General features: G+C 45.4%; 1 protein-coding gene across 2 annotated transcripts in view; it reads left to right on the forward strand.

Moving 5' to 3' along the window:
• PPP4R3A (protein phosphatase 4 regulatory subunit 3A) overlaps nt 1–26,477 on the forward strand; it is a 547,019-nt gene that overhangs the window by 438,770 nt on the left and 81,772 nt on the right. For both annotated transcript variants that reach the window (XM_069637435.1, XM_069637437.1), the window contains exons 12-13: nt 4,738–4,880; nt 8,749–8,936. In XM_069637435.1, coding sequence (XP_069493536.1) covers nt 4,738–4,880; nt 8,749–8,936 — 331 coding nt within the window. The remainder of the gene's footprint in view (nt 1–4,737; nt 4,881–8,748; nt 8,937–26,477) is intronic.

The following is a 26,477-nucleotide window of genomic DNA, read 5'->3' on the forward strand; positions in this document are numbered from 1 at the left end:
GCAAACCATCAAAGGCAGCTCGGGGAGTCATAGAGGAAGAGCCCCGGGAATCAAGATCTAGTGGTTGGAGAACCGGAAGACCCGGGGCCGCGTTGGGGACCACCCCTAAGGTAGTTGCCGTGGTCCCCGTAGGCCCCTGATGAAAATCGTGTATAGGGGCCAAAGGTGGATTGAAGGAGGTAGGGTCAAGACCTTGAGTGTTCAAAAATTGATTTTCTTCTTTTATAATTTTTACTAAATCTTCAAATCTATCTAGGCCCTCCAGCCTAGAATATATTTCAGAAAGTATACGTGAATGGGATGTAACCTCTGACCAGATGTTATCATAGAGACTCACAAAGGAACTCAGAACCATATTCAACGCAGAGATAGTTGGATGGGAGAGTTTAATTCTATCATCAACATCTTTAAGGGTATGATGTAGAATAGACTCACTGGGCGGATCAGTTTTGAAGTCCGGAAGAAGACCTCTTTCTTTTAACCAGTTTTGTTTTTCAGTATACTCGTCAATAAAGTTAGTGAGATCTGAAGGGGAACCTGCCCATGATTCATCACAAATTTGTTGTGTTACATTATTTGTTTTGTTAAGATGGGAGTCCAAGTGGCTATCAGCAATTGCCTTATCTGCACATTCTATGATACTGATATCGTCAATATCCTGGACTGAGAGATCTTCAATATCCAGTTTCTTAGCTACGTTAATTAAGTTAGTGTGGGCCGGGGTATGTACTGGAGGAAGAGGGTAAGGAGATTTAGCCAGAGTGCTAGAAACAGATTTCTTACCAAAAAAATGTGTGATGTTTTTCCCCTGGATTGGATTACCCTGGGTACCTAGATTAATTTTTATTTTTGATATTGAGTTACGGGGCTTGTTGAGAGGGGTTTTGAACGGCAAAGAGATCCCATTAGGGGAGAAGAGAGTTCCCACCACACTAGTAGAAAGGTTGACGTGAGAAGAAGATGTGTGCTTAATATCACTGAGTAATGCTTTGGATCCTAAAGAGGGTTGAGTGTGAGAGATAACAACGCTCCCACTGTCCTTCTTCTCTAATAGTTGTGATACAGTAACTTCTGATTCATCCACCATGACTGGGGGTATGGGCATACTAGGATTCAGTGAGGCAATCATTGGAAGAGGGATATTAGGCAAAGGGTTGTTGTCATATGCCATGTTGCTTTTTGTCTTTGAGAAACTGACCCCGACCAAAAGATTGGAGGCAAGAGTAGCAGCTAGACGTTCTTCCTGAGTATCTATAGAAATGTCATGTATTCCATTGAAAATACAGTTATTATGAGCTGTATTACGTAAAGTGATACCCATAGCATTGCAAACCTCAGACCTCTCTCTCCCATGAATTTGGGCCTGGGCTATGTCCCTTAAAAGGAGAGGGTTATAATGGGCCTGAAGTGGAGCATCATCAGAACTCCCCATAGCAATAGGAATGGGGGTTTCTGGCACAATAACTGTAGATGGCATGGAGGGCATACTGACAATGGGCGAAGGGGACAAAGGAGGTGAGACCTCCATAGCAGTCTGACTTCTAAGTCCCTTACGTGTCATTCAGATAAAACCTCAGCCTGACAGTAGGCAGAATGAGAAAGAAAATAAGAGTTATGTCAGAGAAGGTACCCAGAAATACACTGGAAATAAGCCTAGATGTCAGGGGAAGTTAGACATAGAGACACACAGCAAAAAATACTAGGCAATTTTTAAATTTTAAAAATGCAAGTGTTAGAGTATGGCACAAATAGCGAAAATCAAACTCTGAAAGACCAGTACATTGTCTAAAAACCCTATGAAGTATATATGTAACCTAGCATTAAGAGCGAATTAAAATAAAAAGCAATGTTACACACTCAATTAAATAAAAGTTTTAGTAAATGAGTTGTGTCAGCGTAATAGTCATTTTCTGGGAAGGGAACGCCCGACGGCTTGTGGAGCTGCCAGAGTCCGACTCTCCACCCCAAACCCTCGTAGTAAGAATACAACTTCAATTGGGTTGGCTTGGGAAGGCCCAGAACAGTGTACTCACAGATCACAGCAAAACAGTATCTCCAGCCCTTACAGTCTCCAGGGCTTAACGCCGCAAGGGCGGCTGTGCCGGCAACTTGTGCAGGCTGGCAGTCACGTGCTGTGTCACGTGTTCAGGAAGGGGTCCGCCCCCTCCAGGAAGCAGAATGGGCTGCAAGAGCTCTGCTCGCAGTGCAGCTGTGAGGGATGGACCTTGCAAGCACGAGCGTTCGTAGGAGAAATGAAACGCTCCTTCCAATCAGCAGAAAATACGCCGCAAGGGCGGCTGTGCCGGCAACTTGTGCAGGCTGGCAGTCACGTGCTGTGTCACGTGCTCAGGAAGGGGTCCGCCCCCTCCAGGAAGCAGAATGGGCTGCAAGAGCTCTGCTCGCAGTGCAGCTGTGAGGGATGGACCTTGCAAGCACGAGCGTTCGTAGGAGAAATGAAACGCTCCTTCCAATCAGCAGAAAATACGCCGCAAGGGCGGCTGTGCCGGCAACTTGTGCAGGCTGGCAGTCACGTGCTGTGTCACGTGCTCAGGAAGGGGTCCGCCCCCTCCAGGAAGCAGAATGAGCTGCAAGAGCTCTGCTCGCAGTGCAGCTGTGAGGGATGGACCTTGCAAGCACGAGCGTTCGTAGGAGAAATGAAACGCTCCTTCCAATCAGCAGAAAATACGCCGCAAGGGCGGCTGTGCCGGCAACTTGTGCAGGCTGGCAGTCACGTGCTGTGTCACGTGCTCAGGAAGGGGTCCGCCCCCTCCAGGAAGCAGAATGGGCTGCAAGAGCTCTGCTCGCAGTGCAGCTGTGAGGGATGGACCTTGCAAGCACGAGCGTTCGTAGGAGAAATGAAACGCTCCTTCCAATCAGCAGAAAATCATTTTGTTCCTGGGTACAGTCGTGGGCAGAAGAGAGAGGACGTCTAGGGACTCCTTCAACGGGACGGTCGGCGACAGCAATGGGCAAACTTCAATTCCGTGGCACTTTGGCGTTTCAGCTCCTCGCGTCTGACGGCAAATGGCAACACTGCGGTTCTCGTATACCACTTAAGACTTTCCTTGCTTCTGGGGTCCAGCACTCTGTTGAGGTGGCTCAGGCTTGGTCAGTCCTGCATCAGGAAAGTCCAGAGGATCGTCCTAGCACTCGGGTCTGATTTAAAAGCGATCCGCTCGATTTGGTGTTCCTCTCCCTGGCCCCTCGGTTCCAGCAGCAGTACAGCCAGCTTCGAGAGGATGTCCAAACGAGTTCATTTTGGAGTTGATTGGTCCCCCCAACTCAAGGGGAGAAGTCGTCCTTGCTGGGCTTCTCTAGGCGAGGCGAATTCGGAGCTTCAGCACAGCAGCAGGGTTTCACCGGGCAAACCAACAGTCCAGGAGTTGCAGCAGGCATCTCTTCAAAGTTATTCGGATTCCTTTGTCAGTGGTCGACTCTTCCTTCCAAGCCAAAAAGCCTTGCCTTTTATGTAGATTTCTCCCATTCATTCCAGCCTAGCTGTCAATCACACACCAGGGTGGCTCTCCTTGCCGGACAGCCAGCCGGCCAATCATCTTTGGGTGCATTCCTGTAACCAAGAGGATTAAGCACAGGGAGTTTCGGGCACCTCCCTCACTTCCTGCCCCTGCCAGACATACTGAAGCCAGAGGCGGACTACACTTGTGAATCCCGCCAAAGACAAAAGGATTAAAAGGACCAAACCTGGTTTGGCGTGCAGAGTAAATCTCAAGAAGGACCTTTGCTGCAAGAAATGGCGAAAAAAGACGACCGGGCCATTTTGACAAAATAGACACCCATGGGTGCTTTACTCCAGCTGCGAACGCAGCCTGCGGTAAAAACACACAAAGTTAATTTAACGTAAACCACTGCCACCAGTCATTAATTGTAGAAAGGGTCACATAAAAATGTTAGATGAGAAGCTAGACAAAGGGGATCCTAAGTAACTCGTCCAGCACTCTTATTGTAAGACAGTGTGGGCTGAGTCTAGAAAGTTACAAATGTAAATAAAGTCAATTTCACTTTAGTGCTCTTGGAAACAGTAGTTTATCCAAGAGAAGGTATTTAAACCTTTGGGAAATCTGAAAGACTTCACTGTGTCACTGCACTGAAGGTGCTATGTGTCACAATGTAAAAAGAGGATGCCTATGGAGTTTGCCAGTCTCCATAACCAAAAGAAAGTTTATTGCACTGAAAAATACACGAGAGAGTGGGGGAAAAAGGTCTCACTGGCTCCAGGTTAAAAATGTAAAAGGTCTTGAGTCCAGCGAGTGCTGGGGGTCTCTTTAAGGTAGAGAGGAATTAGCACATTTCTGAGAATTGACCCTAACAATCATAGTGGCTGATGTATTCCAAGGCAATGATCTCCTTTGTGTATGCACCTTCCATTCATTCTAAATGAACCCTTTTCCATCCACATAGGCAGGGCCTGCTAGTAAGCTGATGGAGGGTAGGATCTCGTGTGGCAGGGCCAGGTGCGCCGAGGCTCTGCACAAGGGCCTCCCTATGCTTTTGTCGGAATGTGTTTTGCGTTGCCCAAAGCACCACCCTGATGGGCAGCATAACGTATGGAGAAAATGGGAATTATGGTCTAGAGGTATGGTAATCACAATTATGTATAATTTTGCTTTATCAAATGTTTCATAGTCAAAAGCCGTAGATAAACATGATTGTCAATAAAGAGCTTTTTTTCCAGATTTTATCAAAACCCCAAATGGATTTTCTCTCCATTTCTTGTAGGAAGACATCAAATCGTTAACGGCTCATGTTATAGAGAACTACTGGAAAGCTCTAGAAGATGTGGAATATGTGCAGACGTTTAAAGGATTGAAACTACGATATGAACAACAAAGGGAGAGGCAAGATAATCCCAAACTTGACAGGTATTGTATTCAAACTGATGTGACACATGATGCGTTGTTAAAAAGATGTAAATTAATGAAAATCATGGTTTACAGGTAATTTGGTGTTTTAACTAGTTTAAACTACACACGTTTAAAAGGAACCAATGAGTTGGGAAATAGTTTCAGCTTTCCTGCCGTTCAGTTTTTGTTCCATACTAATACGTAAAACTGTACTATGTCATGTTTTTCCTGTAATCTGATCAGCTGTCTTCATTCTGATTTCATGTTTCCTAATGAAGCTGAGAGATTTTCTTTCTGCAACTTTTCCTCCATTGAAATCTTTGGAACCCCTAAACTTTGATTTGTCATGACGTTTAGAGGCTAGTAAAGCCTCTTTGCTTTACTTCCCTTGCTTAGCTCATCTGTTTTAAGGGGATTGTTCAATCTCTGACACTACTAGTGTAGGTGGACTACATCTACTTTTGCAAGATTCCTGGTTTGTAAGCCTCGCAGCGCCTTACGCCACTTAGAGTGAAGTGTGGCAAGGGTGCTTTGTAGCTTTCCCTTTTTTATTTAAGTAACCTTTCTGTTACTTTCATGATGCGTCCAAGACTGGTTGGTGGCAAAAGACTTTTTTTCTAATTCCCCACCCGCCTCCCCCCCGTTTTTTCCCGCATGCACTTTGCATTTTGCTGCATGCTGCCATTTTGAGTACTATATGCTCAAAATTGCTGTGCCATTCGTTTTTTAGCCTTGTCCTTTGACCGCCTTACTCTCCTGTCTGGAAATGCCACATATAGTAAGCCCTTTACCAGACACAACCTTGAGTATCCCAGACAGCCTAGGTGTGAGCATCTTGCTTTATATGCTGGCTGGGGCTGTCTTGTTTCTATCCACATGAAGATTGCTAGAAATCAGGGTGAGAGATCCGAAGGCAGCTATCAAGTTTTTGGAGCTATTTTATTTTGCCTCTAAAACGATTTTGCACAGATGAGTATATTTAAACATTTACAAAACTTTCGATAAGCACGAAAGGTTGGTGGACAGATATTTCTTTTTTTGCGGAATGCAGGTTAGTATCGTCCACTTTTCTTGCCGAGGAGCAGTTTCCACATTGATGCACGAATATACAGTACAGGTAAGTGATAACAAAGGGTTTTAACAAGGTGCGATCCAGGTCTATGATAAGTCCAGGGGTACTAAGACAACAAAGGTGTACACAACACTATCTATAAAAACATATACACAGGGGTTGTGCCACAGAATATCGACACGATTGTGTTTCTGCCAAACTGGGCTTGGATTGAGCCCGAGGTGGTAGTGGCCTTCATCAGGATGGTTACTTGATAGAGGTTCTGTCCGTAAAGGTAATGTGTGGGGGAAGGGGATAGCTGTCAGGATCTCTAATAATTGAGGGTTCATTTCCATATTAATCAATAATGGCTGATTTGTGCCTAAAAATACACTGAAGGTGTATTACAATGGAACAGCTTACCGTCTGCTGAGGTGCAGCGGGAACGATGTGCTTGGAGTCCTGTTATGGTTGCCGGACTCTTGGCAGCATGTCTGCAAGTGACAGAGGACTCGTATGAATAGGGTCACTCAGGCTATTTAAAAAAGCCTATGTTCTCAGGGAGCTGTGAAAACAAAAGTAAGTATACCGTCATCTCCATAAGAGGGGGAGACCGTGTTTTCAAAGGAAAAAACGAAACGTGGGCCAACGTGCATCCAGCATGGTATGTGTTTAGAGTGCTGGGTGTTGGACCCGGAAGGAGGGACACCGGTGGTGTGGGTGTCTTACAAGAGTGGTGTTGTCGGTGTAGCCACAAGGTGAGAGGGCTATCATTTTAGTGTCCTGTGGGTAACAGGAATCAAGTTAGGAACCCATGGTGAACTCTAGGCTCTAAAGCACGGTTTACTGTGATTCAAAATACAGGGAGCATGCACGAGAAAAAGCAACCTGACATTTGTGAAGTCCCAGACATTGTAACGTAGCAGTGTGGTGCTCATGACTAGACACTGCTAAAGGTATACTTGTGCTGGATCAAGGCGGGATGCTACAGGTTGCCAGTTCCGTAGTGTCGACAAATGGCGTTTTCCAATTGTTTTGCAAAAGAAGTGGTTTTGCAAAACAATTGCAAAAAATGCTGCTGTGCGCGTTTGTATTTATTGCTAGACAAGATTAAAAGCCTCTACGCTTGTGCGAGTGAACTATAAATAGTTATTCTCGTGACTTGACATTTCGCTAGAAATCGCCAGTGCCATAGTTTTAGAAATGTAATGTTTTTGCAATCATTTTGTAAACAAAGGTGCTGCCGTGCGCGTTTGTTTAAATGGTGGCAAAAATGGACTAAAAGCATCCACAGTGCGCGAGTGGACTGCAAAGAGACAGTGCACCAGGTGGGAATTGCTGGAAGTGCCTAGGCTGTCTGTTCTCAAATACAAAAGATGCAGAAGAGAGCATAATGGGCTGCATGACTCACCGATGCTTGTCCCCCCCCGGACTTATCATAGTCCTGGGTCGCACCTTGTTAAAACCCTTTATCACTTACCTGTACTTTATATTCGTGCATCACTGTGGAAACTGCTCCTCGGCAAGAAAAGTGGACGATACTAACATGTATTCCGCAAAAAAAATAAATATCTGTCCACCAACCTTTCGTGCTTATCGAAAGTTTTGTAAATGCTTAAATATACTCATCTGTGCAAAATCGTTTTGGAGGCTAAATAAAATGGCTCCAAAAACTAGCTGCCTTCGGATCTCTCACCCTGATTTCTAGCAATCTACATACAGATACCCTCCTGGGCATATCAGGACCCCGCCAGGCGCCCTTTGCATACTCTTGTTTCCATCCACTCAAGCCAGACGTATTGCTGTTGCTGGGCAGGTGAGAGGCAAGAGCCTGTCAACAATGGCACAACACTTTTGAATGGTGTTGATTTTTTACATTGGTGGGCAGGGGGTCCACCCTGGATCGAATTTAGAATAAAGGAATTGTCCTGTAGCTATTCAGATTGATTGGACTGCAGACCTTTACAAGGCGTTGCAGCCCACTGAAGACACAAGTATGACCATTAAAGTTTTCTAGCATTGCCTCCAGCCAAGTCATGGTGAAGTCTTGCCTTTGTGGACCGATCTCCTGAAGACCGTTGTCAGTGCTTCGACCCTTGGGCTGGTGTAACCGACCAGTCCGACCCCTGCACGCTGATCCTGCCTTTCGGAAGTGTCCTGGAAGCAACCTGTGAGCTGACTAGCTCTTCCAGGACATCTGCTTTGCATCACCTTTTGAGTTTCTGCTCATTACTTTGCAGATCGTCAGATTGTGGCCTAAGAACATTTCTCCTTGTTAGTTAAGAATTGGTGCAGTCCAACAGGTGTGGGATTACACAAGACTTATCTCCTTGGTATTAGACCCACCTTTTAAAATAGGCCATTACTACACACGTTGGTAGTGTGACTGAGCAGCGAGGCTCATTTTAAGAGGCGTAGCGTGAGCTGTAGAGCTGTGCAATGAAACCAGTAAATACAGGTATCAAAGTAAACACTTATATAATGAATTATTTATACCGAAAGATATTTAAAGCATTCTTTAAAAAGCAGTAATGAGCTGTAACAATCCCAAGTTCGGATTCAATTCCAAAAGTGAATAAAGCAGGTGAGTAATTCATTCACATCTTACATATGTTCCAGCACCCAGCGGTGAGGTCAGTATAACTTTTATATTGCAGTTTTTTGAGTTATTTAACACTGCTTGATTGTTATGTTATCTATTACTTCTTTGCACTGGTATTCACAACACATGCTCATTAGCCAAGTAAAGTAGTATTAAACAATTATAAATGTTTACAAAACTAATTACGATTACTGGTCATAAAGCCAACTGTTTTTCCTTCTGCTTTATTACAGCATGCGTTCTATCTTGAGGAATCATCGGTACCGGAGAGATGCAAGAACGTTGGAGGATGAAGAGGAAATGTGGTTCAATACAGATGAGGATGAGCTTGAGGATGGGGAAGCAGTGGTGCTGCCATCTGAAAAAGCAAAGAATGAGGATGACATGGACGCCATCAGTAAATTCATGGAGAGGAAAAAATGTAAGCACTTTACTATGCTTATGGGGTTTAAAGCTGGATTTGTTCCATGTTTAATTTCTCCTCCGCTGTAGGAATATACTTTTGAGTGTGGCCACTTTTAAGACTGATTTTTCCAACAAATATTGTGATGCAGTTTGAGGACTTTTCTCTTTGTAGGTTGTTTTGAAACAGTTCTAAAGCACTAGATCCAAGGTTATTGTGATATTTAATGATGGAGTGGGAATGTACTGTCTGTTAAATGAGTATTACTAGCCTGTGGAACTTTTGTCAGTACTAAATCTGTATCTTGGTAAGCATTTTTGGTGCAATGTACAAAACTCTGCATTATTGCTCTGACCCTCCAGATTTCACCCAGGCAGAAGAGCATTTCCCGTTATCTGCCCACCTCTACCTTTTCATCCATTGTGTTATGTTACCTAACATGAGCATGTGCCACTTAGGAACACTGCCTAGTCTTCTGAAAGCAGTCTGCCCGTGAAAGCTCAGATTACGCCTACTATAACTGTGTGCTGCTCTTTCCTCTGGCCCAGGGGCTCGCACAGAAGTCTACCAAGCAGATCACGAGCTGCATTATCGGACGCACACGTAAAAAGCTCTTCAACAAGCTTTCAGAAGTGTCAGCACTGGAAACTGCCAAAGCTTCACAAACACTGTTGTTGCTGTCCAGACTGATATAAATGTCCTGCAATTTACAGACATCTCTTTATTAGGTTGAATATTGGGAACAATCAAAACAGAAGTCAATTATTCACTTAAAAGGGCTTCTTACTGAATTAATAGAAGACCTATTTAACATTTAAAATTGTGGACATTATGATGTCCCCATAATGCTCTTTGGTTTTATGCAAGTTGCGAGGATTGGGTTCAATGAAGAGATAATGTGTTGTGCAACCTGGCTGGGGGCCATGCCCCTTGGCCCCACCCGCACCTTCCCACAACACCGCCCCTCCAAAGAGGTGACGGCCCCTCTCCCCCCCAAACCCCCCAATTGTTTCCATTTCCAGCACTGCATGCAAGTGCATTATTATATCTGCACACCCTGGAAACCGCGTACAAGTTTGTAATAGCTTCTGCCATCCCGGAAGGAGTGCTTGCTATCGCAAGGCTTATTACCACTTTCAGTATGGCTTCATGAAGAAGGAAAACTTTAGCGAGACTAAGCAGGGCATGCTGATTGAATGGACACAAAAGTATTAACAATTTGGAGTTTTCACCCATAGAACCCCATTGCCTAATTAAAATAATATTTAGGATGTGATATTGGTTGTAATGCATTTGGTCATAGCCCCAATGAGTAATGTCCAAGACCTCAAAACGGTGGTATGATCTTCGGCAACTTGCAAGAGAGCATGTTGAAGGCAAATAAACATACTCTGCCAATTGGAGGGTTATCGCCCACAATCTCACAAGCAGAGGAGCTTTTCTTTTCACTTATGAATCTAGAGTCTTTTGGGAATCTGTGGACATGATCGTTCCAATAAGAAATAAAGACAGAAGTGCAGTAGTGTTGTGTATTTAGTTTATTTTAACTTACATTAGCGATATGGTGGAGGGGCAAAGCAGGTAGATGGAAAGGATCATTGAACGGATAGGTGGAAAAGTTGACATTAATGATGCTCATTCTCAGCATTCAAGGAGTAGCAGTTCAGAGAATGTTTTCAGAAACACTAAATGAGGTGTTGAAGGCCAAAGGCTAGTGTCCTATTGTAACGCTCTGCAGAAAATTGATTGCATTCTTCACTGACCTAAACTTGATTTGTTACTGTATAAGGGGGAGGATTGCAGAAGTCCTGGGCACCTTGATGGAGCAAACCTTTTCTACTTGCAATGTGAATTACTTTTTAGGAAGGTAGAGTACCATTGTTATTTGTATTTGACGCTGCAGGTGAGTTTGCATTAATTAGTCTACAGCTGCACTCTAGGTGGCAGCACTGGCTATGTACATCCCAGTTACCTGGAAGTCAATTTTTGACAGTCCGCCCTCCGAGCATATTGGAGAAGGGGGCACGGGTCGGGGGGGGGGGGGGGGGGGAAGAGTCCCTGTAGCATCTGAGGTGAATGTGCATAGAGGAGTCAGTCTCCCTTGACTAGAGTATGCTTTCTATGAGAGATCAGGGGACTGCTTACTGAGACTTTTATGTACTTGGCACAAAAAAGTATCCACGTGTCCTAGAACTCTTGTGGTACAATAAAGGTCTCTCATTAAATCAGTCAGGCTGTCCAAAACTTTCCACATAAGACTGCCTATCTGCACACTGCAATTTAATGTATTAAGTTGTAATCGATTACATCTACCCAGAAATTCCACATCTGTATAGACATTCCCTGCACCAGCTGTTTTTGGAAAAATTTGCTGGGCGGATGGTGAGTTTTGTAGTGTTGCAGACGACCATCCTCTGATGCTCGATTTCAACTCCGGATGTGACGACGCCCCTGAATAAATGGCAAACTCTACACCTCCACAACTTCAATTCATTTTTTCGTTGCCCTCAGGAGGCTGCTCATTCGCAAACTGCCAACATTTTATTTTTTACATGTGTCACTATGCCTGGTCCCAAGCCATCGGGGTTTTTCATTTGTAAAGCACACATAAAACCCGGAGGCATTGAGGCGCTGTTGCACATACAAGTCAAGTACAGAAATGGGGAAACCTAATTAGTCAGTGAGGTATAGGTGGAATGACAGGGAGAAGTAGGTACGGTTACAATAGAAAAGGTTGCACGTTAAAACTGTTACGTGTGTACTGGTCATTCTGAACAAACCAGGGTGGGGAGGGCTAGTTGTCTAAATGGAAGGGGGAGGTTGACTGCATGGTAGTCGGGGATTAGGAGAAGAGCTGGGTTTTGACGTCTTTGCGGAAGACCCAGTAGGATTTCTCCGACCCTTTAGGAAGTTGGGGGGGAGGTCATTCCAAAGCTTGGCCGGGCAGTAATGGCAGCTAGATCCTCCACCTCTACATCTTCTCACTTTAGGCACAAGCAGTCTGTCTGAATAGGGGGGTCCTGGTAGGTGTAATGGAATGGGCTTTAATTGTGTGAGGTAGGGAGGTGCTGTACAAACAAGGCACGTGTGCAATGGACAACGTATTGAAGTGGATCTGTTCCTGGATGGGCAGCCAGTGAGTTTCCCTTCTAGCATTAGAGATGTGTTCTCGTTTTGGGGTGCTCTCAAGGCATTATTTTGAATTGTTTGTAGTTTTCTGATATTGCTGTTAGACCTGCCTGTAAAGAGGACGTTAAAGTAGTCTTAACTTTGAGCCAATGACGGTGCAGGCGATGGTGAGACAGTTGTTTTGAGTGAGGAAGGGTCTGGCTGCATTTAAGGACTTTGGTTGCGTAAGCCACCGAGGATGCAATGGAGCTCACTTTTCTAGATGGGGTTATAGAGGCGTCAAGGTAGACACCAAGTGTCTTTACTGTTGAGACTGGAATCGCACACTGGTCAATTTGGAAGGGGGTGTATTGAGAGCTGAGACTTGCAGGCATGGGTTGAGCCGACAATGAGAATTTCAGTCTTGTCACTTTTTAGACAGGTTGTTTGCTGCCATCCGTGCATGGATGGGGGTGTACATGTTGAGAGTATTGGAATACTCTGGGTAGTTGCCAAGAGGGTGGGGATTTGGAATTGCGTGTTGTCGGCATAGTTAGTGTAGGCTATTCTGAGGGAGTCTAAGATGTTGAAGCGGGGTCTGGTGAAGATGTTGTAGAGGGTGGGAGCGATGCAAGAGCCTTGGGGGACACTGCAGGTGATGGGGAAGGGAGAGGCGTTGGCTGTGTCTGAGAAGACTCTCCTGACTCTGCCTTCCAGAAAGGAGGCAATCCAGGCAGTGGCAGGAGGGGAGAAGTTGGCATGGGTGGTGAGGTGTTTGCAGAGGATTTGGTGGTTGACCAGATCAAAAGCTGCGGATAGATCTAGGAGGAGGAGCAGGGCGCTAGTTTCCTGAATCTTGTCTAGGTGATTCTTGAGGTCTAGCAGTGCTGATTTTGTTCCATGGCCAGGGCGGAAATCTGATTGGTGCATCCCTAGGATTTTATTGTCCTCCAAGAATTGCCGAACCTGTAGGTAGGCAGTATGGTGTAGAATTTTGAGAAGATAGGGGGCTGTTGTAATTTGCCGGTAGTTAGTTGGGTCTAGTGTAGTTTTCTTTTCAGAAGTGGGAGAACCCAGGCTTCTTCAAGGCTGTCTGGCACAGTGCTGCAGGCGAATGAGGCGTTAAAGAAGGCAGTGTTGATGGGGGTGAGCATATCGGCACAATCTTTAATGGGGGAGGCAGGGCAATATCGCTTTTGAATTTAAAAGGTTTCAGGCCCTGCATTAGTTTTGTGACTTCGTTTTCAGTGAGGCCTTTGAAGGCCAGTGGTTTGCTGGAGGGAGTGGGGAGGGGAGGAGTTGGGTTGGAATTGGTGGTTGCTTGGTTGTTCTTGAATGTGGCTTGTTGATGAAGAATTTGATTTAGGGTGTCGATTTTGCCTAAGAGTGTATCTTGGATGTCCGAGCACCCTGATGAGTCTTTGGTGATGGTGGGTGGAGAGATGGGAAATTCTAGTTCCCTTTTAAATGGTGAATATTTCTTTAGAATTGAAGGAGGCGTTGTTTATTCTAGAGTTAAAGGGGTTGGATTTGGCTGTGATAATGGCTGTCTTGTATTGTTTGGCAATTGTCTTGAACTCATTTTTTAAAAGGTCGGTTGGGTCCTTTCGCCAAGCGAGTTGGGCTTGACGTTTCCTTGTCCGAATGTCAATGAGGTTGGGTGTGTCCCAGGAGTTTGTGTCTTACTGTCTTGCCTTTGTACATGGCTGCATGATTTTTCAGGAGGTAGAGGGTTGGAGGATGTATTGATTTTGGCAGGCTGTGGGACGGAGAAGATGTAATGGTCAGACCAAGGACGGGGAGTGATGGCTCTGGTAGCGATTTGCCAGTTGTGGTCAGCGATAGTCTAGTATACATCCTTTGGAATTTGTAGGGAGGTGATGCATTGACAGAATCCTAGATTGGTGAGGGCATCGGATAGTGAGGATGCGTGAGGGTCGCTGGGGTCAAGAAGGCCCAGGTGAAGTTATAAGAAGAGGGGGAACCTATAAGAGGAACACGAGAATTCTTCAGACTCCCTTAACTAAGTTAAGGCCTAGTTTCCTTTTAGGGATCAAATTATCATTTTCTCAAAGGCAGTGTTGAACGGCTACAGTCTCAACTGTGATGGTTTCAGTCTCAACATTAACTGTTGCTCGAGGCATCAGTCATTCATGACTGCGCTTGGCGCTGATGCATCTGCTTCAATCACTGCTAACACTTTGATTGCTTTTCTGGACCACATGCAGGTTATTATGCGCCAGTCGCAGACCTGGTTCTTCCAGTCTGAGGATGACCTTCATTGGTGAAGGAGATCCTGTTCCCTTCAGCCTTCAGTACTTGGGTGGGTGCGGGGCTGGACCCCCTTGTTTAATCTTTTTTGTGGTGATCAGACAGCGTTGGCTTCTGAATCAGGTCGTTTTAGGTAACAATTGGTGCAGTCGCACTGCTTGAGACTACACTAGACTTACCTGCTTGGCATTGGGTAACCCACCTATTGGTGTAGGTCTGTACTACACAAGTTGATAGTGTGACTGAGTAGCCAGGCCTATCTCAAGAGGGGTAAATGTGAGCTGTACAGATGACATCAGTCAATACAAGTAACCAAGGAAAACTTGCACTCAAGGTTTCAGTTCTAAATATTTATTTATTGAACATCAGTTTTAAATGAGCTTTGTTTAAAAGGGCAATTGATTTGTAACAATTCAAGCAAACTTTAGAATTATTTTTTCAGAATCAATAAATCTGGCGAATACTCTTTGGATATGCTCAATACATTTCTCCTACACCCTGAAGTGACTTAAATCACAAGGATAATATTTGCATTTATATATCACACCAATATACTTTGTAGGCCGAGTGCAGAAAGGAAGGGTTAAGGAAAGTAAAAAGGTTAGAACAGTTTCTTAGAATGTCAGGACAATTTTTAATCCTCCAATGAAGTCTAGGCAAGACTTTCCCAGCAGTAGAAGTGTTAACAACCAATGAGGGAGAAGCAATGCCAAAGTCAATGGATTAAGAATAGTGCTTTTAGGGAGCCAAGATAGCCAAAGTCATTTGGACAAAGTCTATAGTTCTGATGCTCTTCTTGGATGAAAGTCTTGCACAAAGTTAGATAGTTCCGAAAATCACCATAGACACACAAGCTGTTAAGCCTGTGCAAAAAGGAGTTGGAATCAACTCAGAAAGTGTAAGCAGGTGCTAGCCTCAAGCGAGACAGCACGACATAAGGCAAGAAGGTAACTACCCCCAATCCCAAACAGTAGTGATCCAGCTGGATTCCGTCTTGCTACAGCCAAGCAGACCCTGGTTCCTGAGCCTCAGTCATGGGGACAAGAGGAAGGACGTTTGGAGGGCTCCTGTGGCAGTACCCCGGAAGGTCGTCTGCTACTACGGGCTCTCTTCCATTCAGCAGCACTTTGCGGTTTCAGTGCTTCGCAAACGGCACTGATGCAGAACCGTTGACACTGGTTGGACTTTCCTTGCTCCCTCAGTCCTGCTCTCTGGTGAGGGGACTCTTGATCAGGATTTCCTACTTCTGTAAGGTCCTTGTGGGTCTCCTGGTGCTTTTATCCGGATTCATTCCGCAGCAGACATTACTCTGTTATGGACTCTCGAGCCCTGGCATTGGGCTTCTGCAGCAATGGAGAGGCACTGCCAGTCTGGGATTGCACCAAAATTGAGTTAGTCTCAGGGTTAGTTGGTCCCACTAACCCACAGGGAATAGTTGTTCCGTACAGAGCTTCTCTGTCGAGGTGAAATAGGTCAGCACAACAGTAGTTTAGGAAGGTAGGTGAGCATGTGGTGGCTGGTTTAACCCTTGGGGCTCGTCAGCTAAACTGTTAGTATGGGTATGAGCTGACAGATATTCTGGACAAAGGTCCGCCGTCTGGAACTGCCCTTCCTCTTAATAATGTTACTGCATATCCAGTTCTGGCTCTGTGGCAGAGGCCTTGTTCGACCACTTGCAGTCGACAAGGACCTTACAAAACAATGCAAGCCAGCGCAGGGAAGAATAATTCATTGAGGGAATAACTCTCCCTGGAAGGGCTGTTGAAAGTTAATTTTAAGCCTTGTTTTTTCTTCTCCCTCCATATAGGGAAGGGACGAAGATGGATGCACTAGCCAAGAAAATGTTTGCCAGGGAGTATGCCCTTAAACACTGTGAACTCATGTTCCCTGGCCAAGAACTCCCACTTTTTTCAGTCAATAATTTGAGGCATTGACGCCTTTACCGGAAGGGGTATGTCATGGTGGGTTTCTGCAGATGGTCGGCAACAGTAAGAAGGTGGTTTGTCAAGCTCTGCAGGCCAGTTTGGATGCAGCTACATTGGGTGCTCTGAAGATGTCATTGATGATGCATAGGGCCTAATGGCGGAAAGCTTCAGGATTTTTACCAGAGATTCAAGCAAACACTGGCCATGTCATTTACATTTATAAAGCGCACAAACGGCCCTTGGGCATTGTGATGCTGTTAAAGTAGGCTTACTTATTTGCGAGAGGAGTATAGAATAATGGCAATGAAGACAAATGACTACAGAGAGTTGCATGGTGGGGTTAGGCAGGTGTTCATTGGGTACAGTGGAACTAGATATTGGTGGCTTATGCAGTGGGGAAGATTTCAATTCAAGGAGGGAAAACAGTGACAAGACATTAGACTTATAGTGACAGTAAAATTGTGTAGGGCATGATGGGTCTGTGGTTACAGGGGAACCCGGTCAGCCTCACAGGCAGTACTTAGAAATAAGCGAACTACGGTTTGAGGAGTGCAGGAAATCTATTGCACATTTATTAGTTGAAGAGTCTGGTCTTGAGAGCTTTACGGAAGACTGTGTATGAGGCTTCCTTTCTGATTGATGTGGGCAAGACATTCCAGTTTTTGGGTGCTAGATGTTGGAAGCTGGAGCCTCCCGCCTTAGCTCTTTTGAACGTAAGGACGTAGATCTGGTTGGAGTGGTGCGGATAAGGGGATAAGTGAGGGGGTGGGGGGAGAATGTGGCGGTCGGCAGTGCGGGGGAGGCTCTTGTGTGTGATGGCCATGGTTTTAAATAGTATAAGCTCTTTGACTGGCAGCCAGTGCACATCTCTTCTTACCTGTGAGAGATATTCCCTTTTAGGGATGCTCAGTGCGGTTCTGAGGGTGTTGTTTTGAGTGACTTGTAACCTGTTGATGTTCTTTGACAAAGTTCCCAGGAAAAGGGCATTAAAGTAGTAAAGTTTGGCACCAATGGTAGCCCTGGCTATTGCGAAGCAGTTTTTAGTTGACAAGCAGGGTTTGACCGCATTGATGATTTTGGTGGCGAGTGCTGCAGAGGATGCAATGGCACAGACTTGGTGCGTCATGGACAGGGAGAAGTCAATTAAGACCCCTAGTGTTTTGACTGCTGATGACACAGTGATAGGCGTATTATCAATGTTGAAGGTCCTATATTGAGGGTGAAGTTTGAGCGTGTCATTGGTGCCTACCAGGAGGATCTCAGTTGAGACATAGGCCATTCACTGCCATCCATGTCCATATGGCTGCGTATATGTTGGCTAGAGCAGCTGTGTCCTGTTCATAGTATCCTGTGAGGGAGTAGGACTTGAGTGTCATTGGTAATGTTTGTATACGCTATGCCTCGATCATCAAAGTGATTGAAGAAAGGTAGGGTAAATCTATTGTATAGAGTCGGTGTGGTACAGGATCCTTGCGGGACACCACTGTGTATGGTGGTGGGTGCTGCGCATGCATGTTCCGAGAAGACTCTCATAAGTCTCCCCTTGCTTTTGTCCATTATGTTACTGAGTTGGATCAAGTAGGGCATACTCTATCCCATGGCTCGGGTGGAAACCTGATTGCCACTTGCCCAGGATGCTATTGGCTTCCAAAAACTGCTGGATTTGAATATAGGTAACTAGAATTTTCAGACGGAATGGGACCGTGGTTATAGGTCTGTAGTTGTTGCATGTCTCCGGGTCTAGGGAAGGTTTTTTAGTAGTGGGCGAACCCACTCCTCTTTAAGGCATGCAGGGACGGTGTTGGAATTGAAAGAGGCACTAATGAAAATTTTCAAGAAAGGGGCTAAGGTGTCCGCACACTCTGAGATTGGCTGGGCAAACGTCGCCTTTGCATTTGAACAGTTTGATTTTCCAAATGATGTCCAGTACCTCTGTCTCGGTTACTTCCCTGAATGAGAAGTTTTCTCTTTGGTACCTGTGCTGATTGTATAGGCCGCAGGCACGTAGTCTTTGGAAAGTGCCTTGTGGTGGGAGTTGATCTTCTGTATGAGATCAATTTTTATTAATCATGGCTTTTTGGACACTAGTGCACCAGGATTAGTCGTTCACGTCCTCCTGCGTTTGTGACCGGCATGGCCAATTCTTTATAGATGGCAAACAACTCTTAATTCTGTAGCGTTAGAGATCCTATCGTTGTATGCCGCGAAAATTCAGCTAAAACAATGGCTTTTTTGTATTGTTCAGCGCTTTGCGCTTGATGGCACGTAGTTCTTTGAGCTCATTGGAGAACCAAGAATTAGCATGTTTCTTGTTTTGGCTTTCTAGTTCTCTAGCGGGCCAATGGTGTCAACTGCAGTTTTGAGTGCGCTGGTGTTGAGTTGTTAGCTCGGCCAGCACAGAGGTGTCTGAAGCGAATGGGGGCTTGAGAGCTGGAATTGCTTAAGTAAGGACAGATCCTGTCTTTGTTTAGGTTTTGTGAACATCTGGCTGCAGCAGGTGGTACAGGCGTGAATGATTTAGCCGTATTACTGCTGGTAGGGATGGAGAAATGGATATGGTTGTGGTGGTTGGTCCACTGGGAATGAGTATTGAAGCTGATGTCCACACTGCAGTTATGTTCTTCTACCCAGTCTAGGATGTGACCTTTACAGTGGGTGGGATTGATTACTTTTTGCTGGAAGCCAAGGACCTGGAGAGCTTTATCTTGGGCTTTGGTTTGTTTATCTTCATGATCATTGAAGCCCAGATTGAAGTCCCCCCCCCAGAGAATGGATTTGGTGGTGTTTTTCAGGTTTTCCCCAAGGAGATGGATTAAATTATCATGGAAGTCGGAGGGCCTGCCGGGCGGTATGCTGCTATATGGATAGTAATGTTGGTGTTGGGCAAAATAGTAATCTTGACTACGAGGGAGTCTCCATTCTCTCTGAGAAAGGATGTGGTTTGTCTTACTGCTAGAGTATCTTTAACTGAGGGCCACTCCCATTTGATGACAACCGCTTGTTCAGACCCAGAGGCCTCTGCACAGACCCTGAAGTACACTTTGTCTCTGAGCTCTGATCTGGAATGGGATCTCCAGGAGGGGCTGGCTGCTCTCTTGGGCCAAATGAGCAGTGTAGGGGGTCCCGGATTCAGAGAAAGGAACTGGTTGGTACACCTGGTACTTTTTAGAGCCAAAAAAAGGATGAGGCAGCAGTTCTCATCCTGGAAAAAGGGGCTTGAACTAGTTTGTCAGGAAAGGACTGTTCAGAATGCTCACTAGAGAAATTCCCCATGCTGTGCAGAGCCAGGACTGGTTGGTGTCATTGGCCTGTCAGGACACCTATTTCCAATGTCAATCCACCCGAAGCACCGGAGGTTCCTGAGGTTCGTGATAGTCAGTTCCCATTACCAGTTCAAGGTGCTCACTTTCGGATGACCTCTGCCCTGAGGGTCTTAATCAGTTTGTGGCTGCTGCTTATTTTAGGAGGGCCGGGATTCATGTCTTTCCCTACTTGGACTGACTCCTTCAGGCTGTTTGCTGGCCAGGTGTCGGGTAACATCCAAAATACCTGCAGACTACTGCATGCCTTGGGCTTCTTCCTGAATTTCCAAAATTCCAATACACCATCTCAAGCGCCAATTCATTGTAGCAGTCCTTGACACTCTGGTAGGGAAGGCGTTTGCACCCAAGGAGAGGGCCGCCAGCTTTCAATAGATGGTCCTTTTGTTTCCAGAACACACATGTGCTAACGGCCTATACCTTTCTCTGCCTCCTGGGCATTATGGCATTCTGCAATTTCTGGTGCTGGAAGCCAGGATGGAGAAAGCATCCTCTCCAGTGGCTGCCGCAGATCTCTGGTGAGATGTCAGAATGTTGCTGAAGATTTTGTTTTGGTGTGGAGCAGGGCAGGATTTGGTCTCCCATGAGTGGGAGCTTTGCACAGAGGTCCTTGCTGAGATCTTTGACCCTTGGTGAACACTTCCACTTCGGTTTGCGATGAGGGACAACTCGAAGTGCTAACCTTTCTGCTCAGGGGAATTTCCCACAAGGGGGCATTGGAAGATGCTTTCCTGATAGACTAGACCTTCAACTTCCATTATGTGGAAGCACCAGCCCTCATCCCGATCTTGAAGCTTGCCTCAATGATATTGACCGATGGATGACACACCACCTCCTTCTGCACCCAGATAAAACTGAAATCATGGTGTGCGGCAATACATCCCTTCTCCCGTCCCTCCCTCATAGTTAGTCATAAACCTTGGCTGCACTATGGACTCAGGCCTAACCCTCACCGATCATATCAATAATGTATCAAAGTCCTGTCACTACCACCTCAAACTCCTTGGGCGCATTTTCCTTTACCTCACCTATCCCATCATACTCCCTTCTGTTATGTCCATTATGTCATGACTGGACTATACCAACTCCTTATACCTGGGAGCACCGGCATACCAACTTAAACTCCAAAGAACCCAAAATGCTGCTGCCAAACTCCATCTCGCCATGGGACACAGACCACAGCTCCCCTACTCTCTGCACCCTTTACTGGCTCCCTGTAGGACAAAGGGCCACCTTTGAAACCCTTCGCATTACCCACCGAGCAGTGCACAAGACTGGCCCAACGTACCTACAAGAGAAGATTAACCCTACTTCCCATCACTCAGCGTAACCTCAAGCACTGCCCTCCTACTAGTGATGCCAACCTTCAATTCAGTCAGGATTGGAGGATCCACCTTCTCAACCTTGGCACCAACTCTGTGGAACTCACCCTCACCACACATTCGACACACCCAAGACCACATGGCCTTCCGCAAAGCTCTAAAAACCTGGCTCTTTCCATAAAACTGATTAATACCATCTGAGGCCACTGAAACCCTACAACACCATGGACCACGACCTCAATGACATTACGCTGGAAAGTAATCACAGCCTGTGGACAAATGTTCGAGGAGATACCGAGCAATTACAACACTGAAAGCAACTAATAAGTCACCAAGACAGAATCAGGAAACTGTTACCATAGATGACAACTCTAGCGTCCTGCAGGTGCTAGATATGACTGCTGACTATCCACTTCCTGAGTCTACTACACATTCCTTGCTGCCTCCTGTGCCATCTCCCTTTGAGTGCAGTTATCGCGAAATGCGGGTATGTAATCCGGGACAGTGGGCTGGTAAGAATAACATATCCCCTCCAGACACTCACCTCTCCTATCACTAGGCTCACTCTCTGCTCTTAACGCACAATGGAGCACAGCTACACCCCTCGATCAATTTCGGCCGGGCTGCTCGCATATGAACAATACTCCATGATAACCTCAACATCCTGCTAGAACGCAGCTACACCCCATGTAAGAATCAGTCCAGCTGCACACAAGCGTCCTACACAGGCATAAAGCCACCAGAATGCAGTCTCGGAGACCAACCACCAGACTGCACACATTCAACTGATCTCTCAATACCACCACACTTAATGTTAGGATGCAGCTACCATCAGGCAATCTCATCAGCTGCTCACATATTGAGTACACCCAAGCACCCTAAAATACCCTACTCTCTCGACTCGCCTGGACCACGGTCTCTGAGGGCGTTCAACCCAAGCGCTTTAAGGCATACCAATGATTTTTTAGAGCGCTATATAAATGCCAAATAACATGTGTTCATGCTGATTCAATCTTATTGCTCATTCTCTGGAGGTTTAGGTGGTTTTAGGCTTGCATGATTCCAATCAACCCCGACTTGAAGAGGATGTTACCCGACCGTCTTGAGATGGCCATCTGTCCACCTCTGCGGGCATACTTAAATGTCCTGACCCAAAGGTTTGCATGCTTGCCCAAATACAGAATCACAGCCTTCATGCGCAGCCGTTGAGCTGATAAGGTATGATGGCCGTGAGCTTAATGTGCAAGTGTTGCAGAGGTCATCTATGCGTGCAGATGAAGGAATTTTGAGGAATGTTGCAGAGAATGGGGCAATGACGGGTCATGTCCCACTTCAGTGGTTCTGGAGTTGTTTTCCTTGACTAGGGCTGCAGGTGTGCGCAGTAAAGGGATACTTGGCAGAACTTTCTGTTTTCAACAGGTCTCTAGACCAAACTTCTTTCTTGGTTCCTTTGGTTTCACAGTTCCTGAAGGGCTTAATGAGCATGTTTCCTACGACACAATTTTTGGTTCCTTCATGAGGCCTCAACCTGATTTTCCTCTAGCTTTTCCTTTCGAGCCTTTACATTCATGCTTAATTCGATTTTTGCCTTAAATTGTTTAACGTAAATCAAAAGATCGAATTACTTTTCTTCCTTCTCAGCCTCCTGAGTAGGAGAGGGTTCATAGGTTGGAAACCAAGAGTCCTCTGTTTGTATGCAGCCAGAACAGCAAAGTTTTGTTGGGATGATCAGCTCATTTTAATTTTCTCAGGCACATTTGCGACGTGCTATAAATAAGCAAACCTTGTCTCGATGGATAGTTTTGTGTATAACTGAGTGTTATGCAAAGATAGAGGTGTCACCAGGGCTTCAGGCTCATTCTACCAGAGGGGTGGGATCCTCTTCTGCATTGTAGTGGTGGGTTCAACTTCTTTGTGCAGATTTTTCTAAGCACTATAGTTTCTATTTGTTAGCTGGCAGGGACGCTCGCTTTGGCCGGGAGGTTTTGCCGAATTTGCTTTTGTGAGTGTGCTTTCAACACTCCAGCAAATATTTACTAAGATGAAGACGAACCTGTGAGTTTGCAATCAATTGCAGCAAAAGTTACCTGCCAGTGATATTCTTTCTATGGCTTCTCCTCCCACAGATTCCTTTTCACTTTCCCATCCTACCACTCTTCTGAACGCGCAAAACCAAAAAAAGAGGGGCAAGTTCAATAAACAGGGAGGTACATTGAATAGTCCTTTGTGGGACTAGGGAGAAAGGAAGTGGAAGTGTTTTTTGGTCCATCACATTTAAAAATTAAAAAAAAAAATACTTTAAAAAAAAAATTGGTTTCTTGCAGCTTGCTGCTTTAAATGTTCCCACATGTTGTGGTTTTCCTTGCCAGGTAGAGGGAATAACTGAATTAGGGGTACAGTGTTTGCTAAGTGTGCAGAGGTGATGTCACGCCGGGAGTCAAGAACTAGCATCAGAGAGGTTGGTCGTTATCCTACACTACTCCCCTTGGCAACGTTTTCCCATTAAATAATGGTGCTGGAGAATATCTATTCATGTGAGGAATCTGTGGATTGAGAATCCATAGTGGGCTCTAGCACCTTGAAGCATCTTTTGTGCTAGATGGAATTACAATAATGATCTCGGACCAAATAATTGGACAAACTCGAAGAATATGGCAAAGTGCTACTTTGTCAATTTAATAAAGTAGCGTGAACTAGCAGACATCAGACTGATGCATGCACATTTGCATAGAAGCTTAATTACATAGAGGTCTTGTACCCCAATATGCGTAATCTATGACGTCATTCTACGTGGCAAAATACAAAACCTATTAAGGGGAGGGATTGGTTAAGGGAACATATCTACTTCTAGAACATATACGGATTAGGACATCATAGGCTACCCCTTATCTGTAGTGCACACCTTGAACTACCTCTAAATACGTATAGTACTGATTATAGCGGACAAAACAGTCAATTGGTCCAAGTACTCCCTTTGTGCTCTGTGCTTATCCTTTAAAAATAGCATCCTTAACTCGGGGTCAACCTTGACTCATCAGCTGTGCACACTGAGCTGCGTCTCCTGATTCAACAGTTTCGTCCTGTCTCTGAGGTAGCTTGGGTAAGTTCAACTTGAGCCAGCGTCTGTTTTCCTACTATGGCCATCCTTGCCATATTATATATTCCTTCATAGCAAGCTTCTGTAAGTTTTCTTTCTACCTTGCGTTACTGCATATTTACAGTTTTTAGTCAGTAAATTTCTTAATCTTCTTTAGATCCACGATTACTTCAGCTTCAGGTACATGTTCCTCTTAGTGCTTCCGTTACATTCTTATGTCTCAGTATATCGTTTTGGCATAAATTCATATCTTTTCTTTCTGACATCACTTTGTCCTCATTGGATTTCACTTTAACGTCCATCCATCATAATCTCTAATGCATTCTGACATCTTGGCAGGCAACATCTGTTAGGACATATTTTCTATACTGTAGCCTGGTGGACAGATATATAGAAGGCCAATCTATATTGTGACAGGGACAGCTCTGGGGACCTGTAGCTAAACCAGTTTAGGTAGAATTGACTAGCGGTCTAGGCTAAGTTCTTCAGAGGTGGTGAGCTTGTAAAGGGTCCACAATGAGTTCACACAGTGGGAATCACAAATAACACTTAAGACAGGATGTATAAAAATACAATTATCATTTATTGGCCAAACACACCATAGAAAAATGACTACTCTCAAGTCGAGATATCACACAACAGTAGCAAATACATATACGTTTACTTATCAGAGGGCATACTATACATCAAACTCTTGGGAAGGTAAGGTTGTTGTTATGCACTTTAGGGCCACAGAGAATGATCCCTTACTTAAAATGTCCAGCCCCAAGTTGTCTGGGGCCTTTTGCTAAATAGTTCAGGTGAAGTTCCACAGATAACTTGAGGCAGGAAAAATGCAGGTAGGGTCTCTGGGGTCCAGTGAAGGGTTCTAATAGTCAGAGTACAAGTTAAACTAGTTAACAGAAGTAGTCCCAACTTTCAGAAGTCTTGCACACGCCTGCATTGGCAAAGCCATTATTGTTAGAATAAAGTTTATCATAAGCCCTTAGACTTGTAATGGGAGTTTAGGGGTAGGTAAGAATCACTGTAACTTACCCCCGCACACCGATTCTTCCCCAGACTTGGCAGGACAAAGGGAGAGAGTCTGAGGTTGCTATTCCCGCTGATAGTCGCAGTCCTCGGTTTGCAGGGGTTGCAGGTTCTAGCTGATCTCTGTTTGGTGCATTTCACTGTTGCAAAGACTCTCGAATGAAGAATGCATCAAAACTCGATGCAGGACCCCTCAGGACTGGACTCGGTCATGTAGGCGATTTCGGATGGTGGTCACTGGAGCACAGCATCGTAAAGGGACTCCACTGCTGCGGTCAGACTTTCCCTTCTATCTCAGGTCCTCCTGATAATTGGACGCCTAGATTTCGCAGAGTTGAGTCTTGTAGGGCCAACTGAGGATCCCCATAGTTCCAGGTCGAAACTCTGAACCGTGACGTCGGCAGCACAGTAGCCCAAACTCTGAGCTGGTCAGCCACTGGACGGCCCCAGGACACTTCTGATGGGTCTTCTTTGCATGGTACTGAGCAGACTTCTGGAATGAATGTTCCCTCCACTCCCAGGGTCGCAGCTCCTTCGCAGGATTGCTAAAGATCTTCAGCAAGACAGGGCTCCTCGAGGACCGCAGCAGAAGTTGGTAGCCAGGCTTTCTTCCGACAGGTCTCAGATTTCTTCGCAGGTCTCACAGCTGGATAGTTTTTGCTCCTTATCTGAACCACTGGTGGCAACACTCATGCATATGACTCGGACACACTGAAACCAGTTTGTGTATTGGGACCAGATAGTCCCAGTCCACATCCTGCCAGCAAACGCACACACCCCTCCAGTAGCCCACCAAAAGATTCTGCTTTCCCTGGCACGAAGTCCTTATAAGGCTTTTCCTGGCATCACAGGCCATGAAGAAGGCTAAAGAACAAGATGGCGAAAGGACAAGTGAAAAAACTCATGGCATGGCCGTGTTTGACCAGTAGCCACAGTTAGTAAGTAGCCAAACTCAGTAATCGTGGGAAAGCTAAAACGAAAAGTTCCAAAAAGTGGGACAAAGTCACTTCTGCCCCCAGCTTATCCTTGTAACACACCTAGAGTAACCAGAAATCCACAGTGTTAGTCTATGGCAAAACAAAGTGTACCCCATTGTACTGCAGTGTAAGCTGCGTTGTACAAAAGTTACCACAAGTGATGCAAAGTAACCAAAATACTAACACGACTAAGGGAAACAATGTTTCCCAGTACTGACAGCCTGAAGGACATGTCAGTTTCCCCATAACATATGAGCAAAAGCCAGTGTAGTGAAGCTTAAGGCTTCACTGCACTGCAAAAGGAGCATGTCAGCATCACAAATAAAAGCAAAAGGTTTGGGGGTTCCATAAAGATGGAAGGACAAGTGCAGTAAAGAGAAATGTTTCCTAACGTCCTTCCATATAGCATTCTTCCATGCAACATCCTTCCACGCTGTCAGTGTGAAGATGCTTTCTGTATGGCTGTCTAAGTGCATACTGTTTGCCCATACACTCGATTCGGTATGGGAA

Source organism: Ambystoma mexicanum, chromosome 14 (genome assembly GCF_040938575.1).
Source record: "Ambystoma mexicanum isolate Mex_15411 chromosome 14, UKY_AmexF1_1, whole genome shotgun sequence".
Lineage (NCBI taxonomy): Eukaryota > Metazoa > Chordata > Amphibia > Caudata > Ambystomatidae > Ambystoma > Ambystoma mexicanum.